Source organism: Nannospalax galili, unplaced genomic scaffold (assembly GCF_000622305.1).
Source record: "Nannospalax galili isolate Female #2095 unplaced genomic scaffold, S.galili_v1.0 scaffold118, whole genome shotgun sequence".
NCBI lineage: Eukaryota > Metazoa > Chordata > Mammalia > Rodentia > Spalacidae > Nannospalax > Nannospalax galili.
In genome coordinates, this window is record NW_008340856.1 from 1,328,998 (window position 1) to 1,346,244 (window position 17,247).

The window sequence follows — 17,247 nt, forward strand, 5'->3', positions numbered from 1 at the left end:
AGAAGTTCCCGCGGCACAGAAGCGAAAGCGAAAGGAACGCAAGTCAAGGCTTCAGAGTGCAGCCCGCTTTGTGTCCCGAAGAACATAGCGGTTGGAAAAAGGCAGGAGCGCTTTTGTACAACTGCGTAACCGACTCCTGAAAATATCAAGCAACGAAGAGGCCACCGTATTGTAACACTCCGACCTCATACAATCACTTTATACGTCGCTCTGCGCTTTTCTCTATGAAGATCAAAAAGTACCTTCATATAGTAAACAGTTGCGCAAAGTACCTCAAAAGTGCATTAAACTTTGCCATACCTAAGGAGGTGTGTTAGTACCTCTCAGGATACACAACTCTTAGTAATCTTTTGTGTGTGTGTGTGTGGTTTTGGGAATGAACCCAGGGCCTAGGCAAAAGTCCTACATCCCGAGCACCACTGATCTCTTTAAAATTTGTACCCATTCGTGGGAAAATTTCAGCTGTTACAGGTGGAACGTCTCATGTATTTCTGGATTTTCGTTTATTGAAGTGTCTTTTTCCTGTTGATTATAAGGAGTATTTTCGCTAATTAGAGTATAAAAGGACTCCACTTTTAAGTTTTGATACTAGCACTTTCTTCCTTTATGTGTGATGAATTAGTCTTTCTTTTTATTAAATTTATTTATATGAGCCAGGGGTGGTGCAGTGCACCTTTAGTCCCAGCACTCCGGAGGCAGAGGCAGGAGGATCTCTGTGAGTTCAAGGCCAGCCTGGTTTACATCGTGAGTTCCAGGACAGCTGGGGCTACAGGGAGACCCTGTCTCAAAAAGACAAATAAGTAAATAAATTTTTATGTGTGATGTGTGTGTGTGTGTGTGTGCATACCACAGTGCAAATGTGGAGGTCGGAGGACATCTTGTGGGATTTGACTTTCTTCTTCCACCATGTGGGTCCTAGGGTCAACCTCAGGTTATCAGGTTTGGTGGCAAGTGCCTTTACCAAGTGAGCCATTTCACCAGCCTTGAATTCTTCAACATATCAAAACATAATATAGCTCAGTGTTACTGTGTGTGGTTAGCATGCACAGGGCCTTGGGTTAGAGCTAGAGCACCACAAACAAAAATGAAACCCATAACATGAAACCCAAGTGCTGTGACTACAGGTGTACACCACCATGTCCAGCAAGAGAATTTTCTTTTCTTGAGTCCCTTAAAGTCCCAGCACTCAAGAGGCAGAAGCAGTCAGATCTCTCTGAGATCCAGGCCAGCCTTGTCTGTATTGCAAGTTCCAGGCCAGCTGGGCCTACAGAGAGACTCTGTCTCAAAAAGAAAAAGAAAAAAAAATAGTCTGGTGTTTTCTTAAGGTCATAATCAAATACTTTCCAAGATGAAGTATGTTTAAGAATGTTAGCCAGATATAGTAATAAATGGTGACACAGGTAGCGGCTGAGTCAGGGGGATTTAGAATTCTAGGCCAACCTGGGCTGTATAGTGAGACTGTCTCAAAAAATGTTTCTTAGAGAATTATTAAGTCTTTGAAAGTGGAAGTATCCTAAATGTCTAACATTGCCTTTGCTAGGTAAGTGGCAGCAAGTCTTATATGGTGGATTATGATAGTCTTTAAAATACCATTCTCAGATAATGTTTCTAGAGAAAATCAGGTTAGGAAACATTATAAAAGACTCTAATTTCCTAATATTATTATCTCTGCACACAGCAGTCTGTGGCTGATGGTACCACAAATGATTTTTTTTCTTATATTTTATTTCTGCAATCCAGTAAACACTGAAAATTTAATAAACATTGTAAGGAAAATACTTAAACCATTTTGGTAGTTTTTGGCAAATTTCTTCAAAATATGGTATGTATTTAAGTCATTCTAGAGGCTAGAGAGATGGCTCAGTGATTAAGACTAGCTGTTGAGAAGACCTAGGATTGAGTTGCAGCAGGCAGCTAACAGCTATAACTCCAGTTCCAGGAAATCCAATGCCCTCTTCTCTCCTCCATGGGCATTGCATGACACAGGTGCACTTGCATATATGTACACAATAACACATATACACATAAAGGAAAAAAAATAAGTCATTGTCAATCCTGGCTGCATATTATATTCAACTGGGAAGCTTAAAAACCTGTTTCCCTTAGGCCCCACCTTCAGAAATTCTCTAATCTGTGTGGTCCCTCTATCAGTAATTTTTAAAAGCAGCCCTGGCAATTAAAAAAAAATTATTATTTTATGTGTATGAGTGTATTGCCTGATTGTATGTAAGTGCACCCATGTCATGCAATGCCCACAGAGGTTAGAGGAGGGCATCAGATCCCCTGGAATGACTTAAGGACAGTTGTTAGTCACCATGTGGGTGCTGGGAACTGAACTCGGAGCCTCTATAAGAGCAGCTGGTGCTTTTAACCACAGAACCATCTCTCCTGCTTAGAGGAAGACTTTTTCTTTTGATTGTTTTTTCTGTAATTGAGGGAGCAGCATAAAGCTAACATAAAATGCTATTAGCATGGTTTCTAGAAATGTCTGATTAATGGATCCCTGTCCTTCACAGCATTGAGTGTAGGAATTCACTTGATTTGTGTTCAGTTAACCTGGGAGGTTTGATGGTAATAGATGAGAATTTTGTTCAGGTCAAATTTTAGAGTTTTCTAGCTGAGTAATCATACTCTGTGGCTCTACAACTCTGACTTATGTGCACTGATTTCCAGGTCTTTGGTTTTGGTTTATTTGTTATTTTTATTTTGTGTGTATGAGTTTTTCACCTGCATGTGTGTAAGCGCACTTGTGTCATGCTATGCCTGTGGAGTCAGAGGAGGGTGTTGGATTCCCCCAGATCTGGAGTTATGCATGGTTGGTAGTGGGTGCTGAGAATCAAACCTGGGTCCTCTTCGAGAGCAACCACTGAGCCATCTCTCCAGCCTTTGGTCAGAATCTCACTCTGAAGCCTAAGCTGGCCTGAAACTCACTATGTTGCCCAGGCTAAACACAATCTCATGGCAGTCCTTCTTCCTTAGCCTACACACTGCTAGGATTACAGGTGTGAGCCAGCACACCCAATTCTTTGGCTTTTTTTTTTTTTTTTTTTGAGGCAGGGTCTAATGCATTCTGGATTAGCCTTAAACTCACTATATAGCTGGGGATGACCTTGAACTTCTGATCCTCTTGCCTGTACATCCTGAGTACCAGATTACAGGTGTGTACTACCACACCTGGTTTATGTGGTACTGGGGATTATGCATGCTAATACTACTAAGCACTCCACCAACTGAGCTACATCCTCAGCCCTCTAGCTTTCTTATATTAGACTGGGTGTGAAACTGAACAGCTGACCTTGTACAGATGTAACACTCTTCAACTATGTGATACCCGAAAGGTGAGAATCTGGATAGTAATACCTCTACCTGTTCCAAAGATATCGTTGTAGCTCCTTCTGTATTACTGTTCTTCTACACCCTCTAGATTATTTGCTTAATTTATGCAAGAGCTATCTGATATTTAGATAAAAAAGTGACAAACAGGCTGGAGAGATGGCTTAGCGGTTAAGAACACTGGTTGTTCTTGCAGAAGACCCGGTTCAAATTCCAGCACCCACATTGTAGCTAATAACTGTAACTCCAGTCCCAGGGGATCTGACAGCCTCTTCTGTCCTCTGTAGGGAATTGCATAACACAGGTGTACTTACCTATATGCAGGCAATAACACATACACATAAAAATATTAAAAGAAGTAACAGTGTCGGTCAAACTGGTGGTCACAGTCTTCAACAGATTTACAAGAGCTTTAAATTTATCGTATGCAGCATATTTACTTTTATAGATAAATAGACAAAAAGCAAAACAAAACTTTCTCTAAATAAACCATGGTATTTGTTCCTAAGAAGAAGGAAAAAAGAAAAAGACGCTGGGGCTGGAGAGATGGCTCAGAGATTAAGAGCATTGGCTGCTCTTCCAGAGAACCCGGGGTTCAATTCCCAGCACCCACATGGTGGCTAATAACCATTGGAAACTCCAGTTTCAGGGGCTCTGACTCCTTCTCTGGCCTCCTTGGGCTTTGTGTGACACAGGTGCACTTACATACATGCAGGTAAAACACCTAAAATTTAAAAAGGCACAATAAAAAACACTCAATTATTTGTCCAATGCTGTTAAATAGGAAACAGAGGTCAGAGTTCCAAACTCTTCCAAATCTGTTTTACTGTCACTTTGAAGCACATTGAGAAGATATTCATAGAACTCAGCAATATTTAATGTCCTTTTCAGAATTCTTACTATGTTCCTTAAAACCCACAACTCAGGTCAAAATTGTTAATTGAAATTGCAGCTCCCCTATGTGTAAATGCCTTTTACTGTGAGATTACAGTATGGCTAAACGTTCTGGTTTGTACTGAGGACAATGCTGAATTCAGGTTTTACTGAATTTAGGCAGGGAATATGAACAATGACAGTGTGGTTTAGGTAGCAAACATCTGTGTTCTAATTCTTTTTTAAATAATTGTTTATTGCATTTTTATGTATTTCATACATAAAATCATCATTATACCCCCTTCCCCCTTCCCCTCTGACACCCTCCCATAGCTGCCCCACTGGAGTTCATACATTCTGTCATTTGTATTAAGGTCTATTTTGTAGTGTCCTGAGATGTCCCTCATTGCAAGTTCATCCACCTGGGTTTAGTCAGCCTGTCTAGAGTCTCTCTGCTCAAGAAGATCAGCTCTTTCTCACCCAGCAGTAATCAGCTGCCAATAATTCTTCGACTAAGATTGGGGCTTGCTGTTCATTTCCACAGTTCTGTGCTGGGTTTTTGTCTGCCTAATTTGCACGGGTCTTGTGCAGGCTGACACCATTGCTGTAGGTTTGTATGAGAAGGGTCCCTGGCGCTTCCAGGCCTGTTTCCATATGGTCACGCACCTCATCCCTGGCTCTTACAATCTGTCTGCCCCTTCTTCTGCAATGGTCCCTGAGCCCTGGGTACATGGACCATAATATAGGAGTTCTGTCCAAGGACCCACACTCTGTAGACTTTTCAGTCTCTGCGTTTTGGCCATTTGTGACTGTGTTCTAATTATTTTCTAGCTGCTAGCTAAGTCATTTTCCTTTAGAAGTTTAAAATCCATTCATCAAATACTTAGGATATGTCAGGCATATAGGGGATTTATAGGAAACAAAGTAGTTGACATTCCTGTCCCTAAAAAAAAAATCTACCAACAGTCAAGTTAGGGGTGTTAGCTCACTCGCAGAACTTGTGCTTAACATTTGTGGCCTGAGTTCTGTTCAGCACAAAAACAAAAACAAAAATTTAAGACATTTGAAACACTGTGGATGATCCCAACTTGGAAAATGCAAACCACATCCATTTCCAAATGATGTGTGATTTGAATGAGATGAGCCAATAAAAGCGGTTACTCAGCTTGATGCTTAGACAGAAAATCGGTGCTTAATAATTACTAGAGATCACCCCTACCAAAGTAACGCGGCCTCCCCTGTCATCAGAGGCTTATCTGGTCCCTCCACTTAGACTGTCTCCGAGACGACCCAAGCCGGCCGGGCTAGACCTCAGGGGGCGCTCGTCCTCAGGACCCAGCTCTGCCGCACTGGCACTCACCGTGGGGCCGAGGCTCCCATTGGCTTCTCGTGCTCACCTCCCGCCCCCTCTCCTTGCCGTCCAATGTGCGCCTCTCGCTCCCTTCCGCCCCGCCCCTCTGCCCCGCCCCTGGCGTCTGGGCGCCCTTGGCCGCTCCCGGGCGGAGATGGCGGCTGTGCGCGTGCGCGCTGACTCTCAGTATCCCGGGAGGAGGAGCGAGCGTCGGGCTGGGGAGGTCTGGGTTCTCAGCTCCGGAAAAGGGCGGCAGCGGCGGCGCTGGGCGGGGCCGGGTTTCGGGGCTGGCTGCGCGGCTGCGGCGGCTCTACGAGGCCCCGGGGCTGCTGGGCTCTGCGGGGCTGCGAGCCGCTTGGCCCCGCCAACCAGCCGCGCGCTGAGGTGGCCGCCGCCCTGCTCGCCCTTGGCTGGTCACCGGGGTTACCAGCATGACCGAGCTACGGCAAAGGACGGTCCGCGAGGACGCGCTGCCCGAGGACAAGGTAGCGGGGGGCGGCGGGGGACAGATGCAGGCGCAGCAGGCTCGCGTGGGGCCTGCGCGGGATCCCCACTTCCCGAGGCTTTCCTGCTGTGGAGCGTGCACACCCCGCAGACCTTTGCTTGGGCCCCTCAGCGCAGGGACTCTACCGCCCGCTTTACAAATGCTGCTGTTAATTGGGGAGCGGGGATACCCGGGCCGTAGCATTTGTCTCCTGGGAGATTGGAGCCCGTTCTTGAAGTTGATTAAAAAGCATTAAATCTGTTGGATTTGATTGGAGGGGCGTCTTGACTCATGGGTGAGCCAGCTCGTCGGTCAGCAGGTGTCCGCTCCAGTGGTGGGTTTGTTTCCTACGCCAAGTATGTGCACTGGTTGGGGTAAAGGAGGAGGCCATCTTGGCAAGGACACAGCCAATACGGGGCGGGGGGCGGGGGACGACTCCTTTGATGGAAAGTGCAATGTTTGTGTGGGGGAAGTTGAAGAGGATGCTGAGTGGACATTGAATGACAGCATTACAGTCTGGTATTTGTGGTGGTATTTTGCTTCTGGACCTAGCGGTGGTCAGGAGCAGTGATGTAGAATGCTGGAGACTGGTTGACTCGGGGGTTGTGGCCTGCTGACTAGCAGGTGCTTTAAGGCCCACACGCTGCTGAAATCAGGGTTCTTCTGACAGTCTGAATTTCTTGCCTGTCCTCTACATTAGAGATTCTGCCAGAACATTTTCCCCTGGTTAATGGTTGGCAGAAATTGAGTATCATCTTTCTTCACCAATCCTGTTGATTTACATCAAGTCTACAGCACCCAATTTTGTCTTGTATCTTTTTCTTTTTTTGACTTTGAGACAGGGTCTCCCTGTAGGCCTGGCTGGCCTGGAACTCACTATGTAGAACAGGCTGGCCTCCATCTCACAGAACTCCTCATGCAGGGATTAATGGTGTGCAGCTCCACAACTGACTTTTGACTACTGTTTTAAAGTGACATTAGAACAACATAAGGAAGGAAACAAACACAAGTTTTGGTGATAGTATGCCAACAGAAATTTTACTAGGAAGAAATGTTTCAGATTAAAGATAAAAGGTTTAGACAGTTTTGCTACCACTGTTGACTGAATCATCCAAGCAGGACTCTGTATTGTTTTGGAGAAAATTTAGGACTAAGGTACAGATTTATGAGTACCTTGCAGAGACAAGATACTTTTTATCTTCCCCTTGAATATCATAAATTGGCCTTGAAGAATACTGTACTCATCCTGAATACTTGTAGTTGGTGAGTAGTCAAGATATTTGAAGGCTCTGTAACCCTGCATAAGGTTAACATCAAGCTTGATGTTAATGGGATTCTGTGGACTAAGAAGCTGTGAAAAGTGGGGGAAGACCTGATGGCTGGTATGATGGGTGCACACACACACAATTAAAAAACCTACTACCTATAATAATAAGTAGACGTGGTTAAAAAAGAAACCAAAATAACCATGGGGTTGTGAGGTAAAGCAAAGATTTTACCCTCCTTACCCAGCTCTTTGGCTCTTTCCCAAAGGTAAAATGAGGGTTGGTTCTTACTTTCACATCCACATTTTAGGTAGACACCTGAGGAGCTGTCCAGCTAAAGACAACCTTAATAATTACAAGTACACTTAAACCACGTGTGCAGTGAAAGGGTACTTGTGAGGTCTGCTAGGTGCCTTTCCCTAAAATACAGCAGTCATGCATTCTCCTTAAAAGCCTGTTGTAGGTAATTTGTCCAAACAGAACAATCATTAATATTTAGTACGTCTGAGTTGTCAGATTTGTTTGTTTGTTTATTTATTATTTATTTGAGACAGGCTCTCACTCTGTAGTTTTGGCTGGCCTGGAACTCGCTATGTAGACCAGGCCAGCCTCCAACTCACAGAGATCTGCCTGCTTCTGAGTGTTGGGATTAAAAATGTGCCACCATCATGCCCAGACAGTTAAGAACAGTGAAATGCTTAATTTGTCTTTGGTGAATGTATGTAATAAATTATTTTTAAAAATCCTTATTTTGGGGCTGGAGAGATGGCTCAGCGGTTAAGAACACTGGCTGTTCTTGCAGAAGACCTGGGTTCAAATCCCAGCACATGTGGCAGCTAACAACTGTCTGTAACTCCAGTTCCAGGGGATCTGGATCGACAGCCTCTTCTGTCCTCCGTAGGCATTGCATGACACGGGTGCACTTACCTACATGCAGGCAATACACACATACACATATAAAAATAATAAAATATTTTTTAAAATCCTTATTTTTAAAAAAGATTTATTTTTATTTATGTATGTGTCTCTGTGTGTATGTGTATGTGGTGGGGGGGTTGTCCATGGAGGCTAGGAGAAGGTGCCAGATCCTTTGGAGCTGGAGTTACAGGCAGTTGTGAGCTGCTGGAGGTGGGTGCTGGGAACCAAACGTCAGCCCTCTGGAAGAGCAGCAAGCACTCTTAATCACTGAGCCATCTCTCCAGCCCCAAAATCTTGATTTATTATGTTTCATAGTTTGGAGAAAGACCTACTTCTGACAATTCTGACATTAGACATAACAGCAACAATGTCTTTTTAGGGAAATGAATTATAAATTCAAACTCTATTTCATAGTACAAGAATCCAAAGAATGATTTTCAGGTCAATTCTTTAAAGAACAAGTTTGAAAGATTTCTTAAAGCATTACAGTTGCTAACTGCTGTGACAAACCTGTCTTGTTAATAGACAATCAAAATAATCTGGGGAATGTGCTTATTTATAAAAGTTAGGAGGTATTATATTTAACATCTTAGTTTGGAATTTTTAAAGGAAATTGCTAATAAAGGAAATGTTCTCCCCTGGGATCTGTGTAAGCACAATATAGCTGCCAAACTAACACACTTAGAATTTAAGCTTTGGGAACGAATTCCCTTATTGCCCAATCATGTTTTCCCAACGCAGTTTAGGAAACAAAAGGATGGAATCTGGACAAAAAGATTAAAGTCTGACTGGATTGGCATTTCCAGAGAGTTATGGAACCTAAACGGAAGGATCTGGGTTTCCTGCTTTTCTTAGATGCTGAAGTCGTGTAAGAATTGCAGCTTTGTTTCAAGGCCTTCCATTCTAGGTAAATAAAATTAGTATAGATAGGAAGCAAGTTAATTTAAAATTTTATTTATTTTTATTTTATGTGTGTTAGTGTTTTGCCTGCAATTGCACCTGTACATGCAGTGCCCTCAGAGGCTAGAAGAGGGCATCGGATAACCTGGAACTGGAGTTAGAAATGGCTGTTAGCCACCATGTTGGTGCTGGGAACTGAACTTGGGTCCTCTGCAAGAGCAGCCAGTATTCTTAACTGTTGAGCCATCTCTTCAGCTGAAGTTAGTCTTTTTGAAACAGGGTCTCACTGTGTAGCCCAGGCTGATCTCAGACTTGCTAAGTAGCTCAGGCTGGTCTTGAATTTGAAATCCTATTGCCTTTATTTCTCCAGTGCTGAGATTACAGGTGTGTGCCACTACAAATGGCTAGAAAGGAGGATTTGGGTTTTTAAAAATATTTTACTTATTTTATGCATATGAGCTTTTGCTTGCATGTAAGTATACCATGTGCGTACAGTACACAGAGGCCAGAAGAGGGAGTTTGATCTCCTGGAACTGGAGTTACAGACTGTTGTTAGCTACCTGTGGGTGCTAGGAACTGAACCCACCCAGGTCTTCTGTAAGAGTAGCCAGTACTCTTAACTGCTGAGCCATCTCTCTAGGTGACCCCCTGTTTTTGAGACTGAGTCTCACTATGTAGTCCTGGCTTGACTGTAACTTGCTATGTAGACCAGGCAGGCCTTGAACTCACAGAAATTTGCCTGCCTTTGCCTCCTGAGAGCTGGGACTAAAGGTGTGCACCTCCTGTGCCCAGCCTGAGGATTTGAGTTTTAACTGCAGATGACACAAGGGCATCTTGATCAGCCTTGAGCCTGGGCTCTGCTGTTTATTGCTTCTACATGTCACAGTTTGTCAAGTCCTAAATTAGGAGTGATAAAAATTGCATGTACTTCATAGGTCATTTGGAAGGATTCAGTGAGTATGCACAGTGCATAAGCTAACACAGCAAGCCACATTGTAATAAATGGCAGCTATCGTTGCTGCCCGTTGAAATAGATTGTTAGAGGAAACTTTTTTTTAGTCTTGGAAGGTGATTAAATCTACAGGTTATGTTGTTTAGAATAATGCTTGGTTCTCTGTGGCCTGTTTTGAGTTCATTTCCTTTATTATTATTATTTATTATTATTATTTTTGTCTTTTTTGAGACAAGGTCTCCCTGTAGCCCCAGCTGGCCTGGAACTCACTATGTAGACCAGGCTGGCCTCGAACTCACAAAGATCCACCTGTCTCTGCCTCCCAAGTGCTGGCATTAAAAGCGTGTGCCCCCACGCCTGGCAGGATAAACTTTTTTCAAAAAACAAATTTTAAGAGAAAGTAGGTTAAGTCAAGTTTTTCCTAGTGTTTGGTTGACTAGTGACTTACATATTTTGAAGTCCATCCCTGAGAGGGGCCAGTGGGATATCTTGAATAAAGTTCCCAGTACAGGTTTGGTCACCACAAAACTCTGGGCAGCATATGAGGCTCCTAGAGAAGTTGATTTAGCCATCAGAGCTCTGTTCTAACAGTCATGAGTCATCAGTGCTCAGCACTTCTCAGAGCATTCATGGACTCCAGTCTGTTGTATACCTTGTCAGTGGCTTTAAATAGACATTGTGGCTCAGGTTGAAGCTGGTGTCAGTGCTTATGACATCCATGATTTTTTTTCTTTTTGGGTTTGTTTGTTTTTGAAACAGGGTCTCCCTGTGGCCCCAGCTGGCCACACTGGAACTTACTATGTAGACCAGGCTGGCCTTGAACTCACAGAAATCCACCTGCCTCTTCCTCCCAAGTGCTGGTACCAGAGACGTGCCACCATGCCCGGCGACATCTGTGATTTAATACCAATTGTGTGCATACACACGTGTGCTGGGGATGGAGTCTAGGGCCTTGCACATGCTAGGGAGGTCATCCACTACTGACCTATATTCCAGCACTTTGTGCCAGTTTGATTCCCAGTAATGTGTTCTTTTTGCTGATTAAATAATTTTTGTTTTTGTTTTTGGTGATGCTGGAGATCAAACTCAGGCCGTCATGTTTGCTACTTTGGTGTTCCTGGATCCTTAGCCCTCATCCTAGTTTGCTGTCTATTGCTGTGATAAAAACACTGACAAAAACCAACTTGGGGAGGAAAGGGCTTATTTTATCTTAAATCTTTCAGGTAACAGTTTATCACTGAGGGAAGTCAGGGCAGGAACTTAAGCAGGGCAGGAACCCGAAGGAAGGAGCTGGAGCACAGACCGTGGAGGAACATTGCTTACTGGCTTGCTCTCCTGGCCTGTGCTCAACCTGCTTTCTTTTTTTTTTTTTTTTTTTTTTTTTTTTTTTTTTTACAGCTACCCTAACCTGCTTTCTTTTAGAATACAGCGCAATGCCTGTGGAGGTCAGAAGAAGCTGTTGGATCCGCTGGGACTGGAGTTACGGACAGTTGTTAGCTGCCATGTGGGGGCTGGGTCTTCTGCAAGAACAACCAGTGTTCTTAACCGCTGAGCCATCTCTCCAGCCCCTCAGCCTGCTGCCTTATACAACACAGGACCAGTTGCCCAGGGGTGGCACCACCCACAATGGGGTGGACCCTTCCACATCCCTCAAAAATCAAGAAAATGCCCCATATACAGGCATAGTCCAATCTAATGAAGGCAGTTCTTCAGTTGAGGGTCCCTCCACCCAAATGTGTCAACAACTGAAGCTCTCTAGCACAGCCCTTAAAAATCATTATTATTGTTATTATTTGTGTGTGTGTGTGTGTGTGTGTGTTGCACAGGTGCCGCAGTGCATTTGTGGAGGTCAGAAGATAACTTTTGTAAAGTTAGTTCTCCCCTACTACTTTTGTGTGCGTTTTTGGGTTTTAGCTCAGGTTGCCAGGTTACCCTTTGAGCCTAGCCCTTGTTTGTTTTGAGACAGGGTCTCATGTAACTCTATCTGGCCTTGAACTCTTGATCCTTCTGCCTCTGCCTCCTAAGTGCTGAGACTACTGGCATGTGTCACCATCTTTGCTGAGGAACTGTTTTAAAGTGAATCTTGTAACACATTTCACAGTGCAGATAATCATTCTTTAAATTGTTTTTTGAAACAGTTTGTATCAATATTTCTGATTTTTCACTTGTCTGTCATTTCTTTTTAAAATATTTTCTTTATTATTTTATGTATATGAGTGTATTGCCTGCGTGTATGAGAGCACCTGTGTCGTGCAATCCCACAGAGGTCAGAAGAAGGCTTTGGATTCCCCTGGAATTGGAGTTAAGGATGGTTCGTAGCTGCTATGTGGGTGCTGGGAATCAAACCCAGGTCCTCTGCAAGAGCAGTCAGTGCTCTTAACCACTGAGCCATCTCTCCAGCCCCTTATTTCTAAGGTCATATAGGAAGAGTGTATTTCTCCACACAGCTTGTTTACCTGCACCTGTGTTGTGACACTCTCCTATTCCTGACTGGCACTAGTGACTGTGGGGATGAAAAGTACAGCTATTCCTTCACTTTCGAAAAGAGTCATACACTCTTGACTAATAATTTTGCCTGAGTCTTGTTGAATGAATACTGATTTGTTCTTGGTGCCGGGCAGAGTTCTTGCCTTCCTAATCTTGTTGTCTGGTAGATACTTGTTGCAGGCAGTAGTGAGGCATTCCCACACAGCCCCCATTAGCCTCCCTGTGCCAGTCACTGATCTTTGTCCTCATGTTTGCCCAACTGTAAGGATGGCATTGGGCCTGTAGAGTTGTGTGACCTTCTAAAGAAAGTTAAATTTTATCATGTTATTTTAAGTTGGCAGTGCCTGTGGGTTCAGGACTTGAAGGGAGCAAAGGGTGCACAGTGAGGTTTCCTCCTCCTTCCTGCTTCTTCCCAGAGTCACTCACCCCCATGCCCAGCTATGGTGCTGCTGCCTATGAAACCCCAACCCTGAGTTGTCTTTCGAAGATCAGATGTCCTTTTGATCTGGTGCTTGTGGCCTTAGCCCCTTTGTAATAGGGTCCCTATAGGACAGTTTAAGAATTCCTGAAGATTCTGTTGAGTGTTTGAAAAAGCCTTTCAATCTAGGATTTTTACAGGCAGCACTGTTTTTGAATCTTTGCTATTGAAGGGATGAATCTCTCATGGACATTGGACCCCCTACCCAGTGGCTCTCAGAGTTATCTACCCACCATCTGTTTCCTTCTTAGTCTTGTGATTTCAGTGCTCTGAAGGCATTCCTAGGATCTTTGGTCAGTACAAATTCAGTTTGTCTCAAATTTGAGTTTGTCTTGTTCTCTGTGCTGACTCTCTTCCTCAAATAGAATCTCAGATGGGCCAGTGAGATGGTTCAGGAAGTGAGCTTACTATCATGCTTGACAACCTGAGTTCAATCCCTGGTGCCCACATAATGAAAGGAGACAACAACATTTGTCTTCTGGCAACACATTGTCCTCTGAACTCCACGCTTGTGCCATGGCATATACACACAAAATAAATAAATGTAACTTAAAAAATTAAAAGAAACCCGCTAGTGTTGTATATCTCCTTTGTTCCTCTGCCCAGTCCAAGTCTTGGGTTCTAACCATCTGTTACCTGGATTTCTTTAAAAACATCTTATTTATTTATTTATTTTTTATTTTATATGTATGAGTGTTTTGCATACATGTATGCAAGTGCACTCTTGTGTCCAATGCCTGCAGAGGTCAGAAGAGGGCATCAGATCCCTTGGAACTGGAGTTACAGATGTATTTTAGCCACCATGTGGGTTCTGGGGATTGAACCTGGGTCCTCTGCAAGAGCAGCAAGTGCTCTTAACCGCTGAGCCATCTCTCCAGCCCTCTCTTACCTGGATTTCTTATTTGGTGCTCTTTTGTATTTTCCATAGTTGAGGACTTGATGCTTGCCCTATTATAAACTCTTCATAGTGAGCATCCTCTAGCTCTTCAGGATTTGCCCTCAGCACCTGCTGTTTTAGTTTGTCTGTCCTTTGCATCTTCTAGCACTTCTGAAGCTACCCTATCAATTATGGAATAAAGGCATGGAATCCTTTATATCTCTCTTAGCACTTCCTCCTGCTGATGCCTCTGTGTCATGGATCTTGATCCTTAACACTTCAACCTCTCAAGTATCTTCTTTTTCTGTTCCTTCATTTCTATTTATTTAAATCCCATTTTTTCACTGAAAATAATTCAAGCATGCATTATAGAAATCAAAGGAATGTGTACACAAAGTAAAATCTATCTATGATCTATCTCATCAGAGAACTGACCATGGTTCAAATGGCTGACTCCTGTGCAGATAGCTGTGTGGTTGTGACAGTATAATCTGTGTAATCTGACAGCTTGCCTTTTTATGCTAACGGAAGCAGTGTGCTATCACAAAGGTTTCTTGTAAGCAGTATTTCAAACTTATGATCATGAAGAAATGAATGAAGATAAAAGATACTCATTATAGAACCACCAGAAAAGAAAAGAAATCATCTTAATTCTGCCATTCAGATAATCACTGTCAATATTTTGTTGTCCATATCGGTTCCTTTTAGATATTTTGTACATTCCCTCCTTGTGTATATTCTGTTGCTTTATGAGATTTTAAATTCAGCTTTGTTTTGTTTTGAATTGGAATCTTGCTATGTTGCCCAGCTGGACTTGAACTTGTGATCCTCCTGCCTCAGCCTCAGCCTCCTGAGTGCTGGGTTTATTGGTTTGTATTGCTGTGCCCAGTCTACTCTGTATCCTTTGTTGTTATTTTGTTTTGTTTTAAACAGGGTCTCATTGTAGTCTGGCTGACCTGGAACTTGATATGTAAACCAGGCTGGCTTTGAACTCACAGAGATCTGTCTGCCTCCCCTGCCTCCTAAGTCCTGGGGTTAAAGATGTGCACCATAATGCTCAGCTCAATCTTTAAAAAAATTTTTTTAAGTGTATTTTTATTTTATATGTGGTGTTTTGCCTGCATATGTATAGGTGTACCTTGTACAGTCCTGTGGAGGCCAGAAGATGGTGTCAGATCCCCTGGAACTGGAGTTAACAGGTAGTTTTGAGTCTTCATGTGGGTGCTGGAAACTGAACCCGGGTCCTTTGGAAGAGCAGCTAGTGCTCTCAACTGCTGAGCCACATCTCCAGCCCTCAAGAATGAAATCTTGATTGAATATTTGATATAGCAGGAGGTACAGTATTTTTAGTGTTTTTCAGAATTGTTCGATATTTTGATTTTACATCATCAGTGCTGTGAACACTTTTGCATATTAGTATAAAAATGGCAGAAGTATGTCTAGGGCTGTTTTAGAAATTGTTGGAAACAGATCTGAAGTCAAAATTCAATGATTTTTTTTTTAAATGAAACTTAACTCAGCTACTCAAACAGTTGTTTTTAATATATACTGAGGAATGAGAGAGAAATATTAATAGCCTTTGTTTTCCATAATTAAACCATCATGTTTCTATCATGGCAGAAGGCTTTCTATGTACAATAGAAACCCTGCAATTCATAACACACAATAGTTTGTAATTTGAACCAAGGTGTTTCAGGCAGTATTCATTGGTGTTGCATGCTGTGGTATTATACGCCCTGAAGTGTGCCCATCTGCGTGTTCAGAACCAAGATGGCAGTGCAGTGATGCTGTGCAGCACGGGTGAAAGCTACCTTAAACACTGTGGATTCATCATGTATTTGATTTGGAAGTTTTGGTTATCTGGAAATCTCTTGTCAATTTTTTTAGGAAGTTGAGGTTTAAAGTAATGGAATAGTTGATTAGGGAGTTTCTCTTTATAGAAAGTGGCAAGGGAGTGATAGAGTCTTAGGACTGGGGAGTGTAGATGAGTGGTAGAACTGATAGAGGCCCTGGTTTAATCCCCATTGCTACCAAAACTAGTTTTCCACTCCCATACTGGAACTAGATACTAATTATTCTGCCATCACAGAGATAGGCGAATAGTGTGTAGTTCCAATGGAGGAGTCTTTTTAAAAACTCCCACTTGCAGCTGTGCATGGTGACGTATGCCTTTAGTCCCAGCACTTGAGAGGCAGAGGCAGGTGAGTTCAAGGCCAGCCTGGTGTCCTGGATAGCTTTAGTGTCAAGTTGACACACCTGGGTTGAGGGAGCCTCAATTGGGGAATTTCCTTTATTGGACTGGCCTATGGCCATGTCTGAGGGGCATCTTCTTGATGAGTGATGTGGGAGGGCCCAGTGCACTGTGGGTGCATAAGAAAGCAGGCTGAGCAGGGGCCAGGGGAGCAAGCCAGTAAGCAGCATTCCTCCATGGCCTGTGCTCCAGCTCCTGCCTCCAGGTTCCTGCCCTGAGTTCCTACCATGGGCTCCCGGATGAACTGTGACCCTGGATATGTAAGCTAAATAAACCCTTTCTTCTCCAAGTTGGTAGCGGTCAGAGTATTTTGTCACAGCAATGAAGAAACAAACTAGGACACCTGGTCTATATAGTGAGTTCCTGGACAGCTGGGACTACAGGGAGACTCTGTCTCAAAAAGAACAAAAGCAAAGAAGCAAACAAACAAACAAAAAAGCCAAAAAACCCCAAACAAAACCAAAAGCAAATCCCACTTGAGGAGCTGGAGAGATGGCTCAGTGGTTAAGAGCACTTGCTGCTCTTGCAAGAGGAACCTGGATTTGGTTCCCAGCATCCAGAACCATCTCTAACCCCAGTTCTAGAGGATCCCATGCCCTCTTTGGGCTTCTGTAGATACATATACATACATGCAAGCAAAACACTCATACACATAAAATAAAAGTTAACAAATGTTAAAAACCCACTGAACCTGATCAGAACTCTGGTTGTAGCACCAATTGACAGGAAACTGAAGGGGCAGCAGAAAACACAGAAAATATGGCCTGGGTGTTTCTGTAAATAAACACCTTCCCTTGAGATACTTTCCTTCCCTTTAAGAAAAGGGGAGGGAGAGGGAAAGGTACAGTTAGATAAGGGAAGTAAAATCAGTGCATATTAACAGACTTAAAGAATATTAATGAGGGACTGAAGAGATGGTTCAGTGGTTAAGAGCACTGGCTGCTCTTGCAGAGGACCTAGGTTCAGTTCCCAGCACCCACATGCTGCTTACAATCTCTTGTAACTCCAGCTCCAGGGGATTCAGTGCCCTCTGGTCTTTACCCATACTCAGAAACACATACACACATATACACAAAAA

The 17,247-nt window shown here is 43.3% G+C and overlaps 1 protein-coding gene across 1 annotated transcript in view; it reads left to right on the top strand.

Moving 5' to 3' along the window:
- Positions 1-5,738: 5,738 nt before the first annotated feature.
- Positions 5,739-17,247, top strand: part of Cds2 (CDP-diacylglycerol synthase 2) — a 55,330-nt gene continuing 43,821 nt past the window's right edge. Inside the window, exon 1 of the mRNA XM_008835903.2 lies at positions 5,739-6,042. Coding sequence (XP_008834125.1) covers positions 5,989-6,042 — 54 coding nt within the window. The 5' untranslated portion in view covers positions 5,739-5,988. The remainder of the gene's footprint in view (positions 6,043-17,247) is intronic.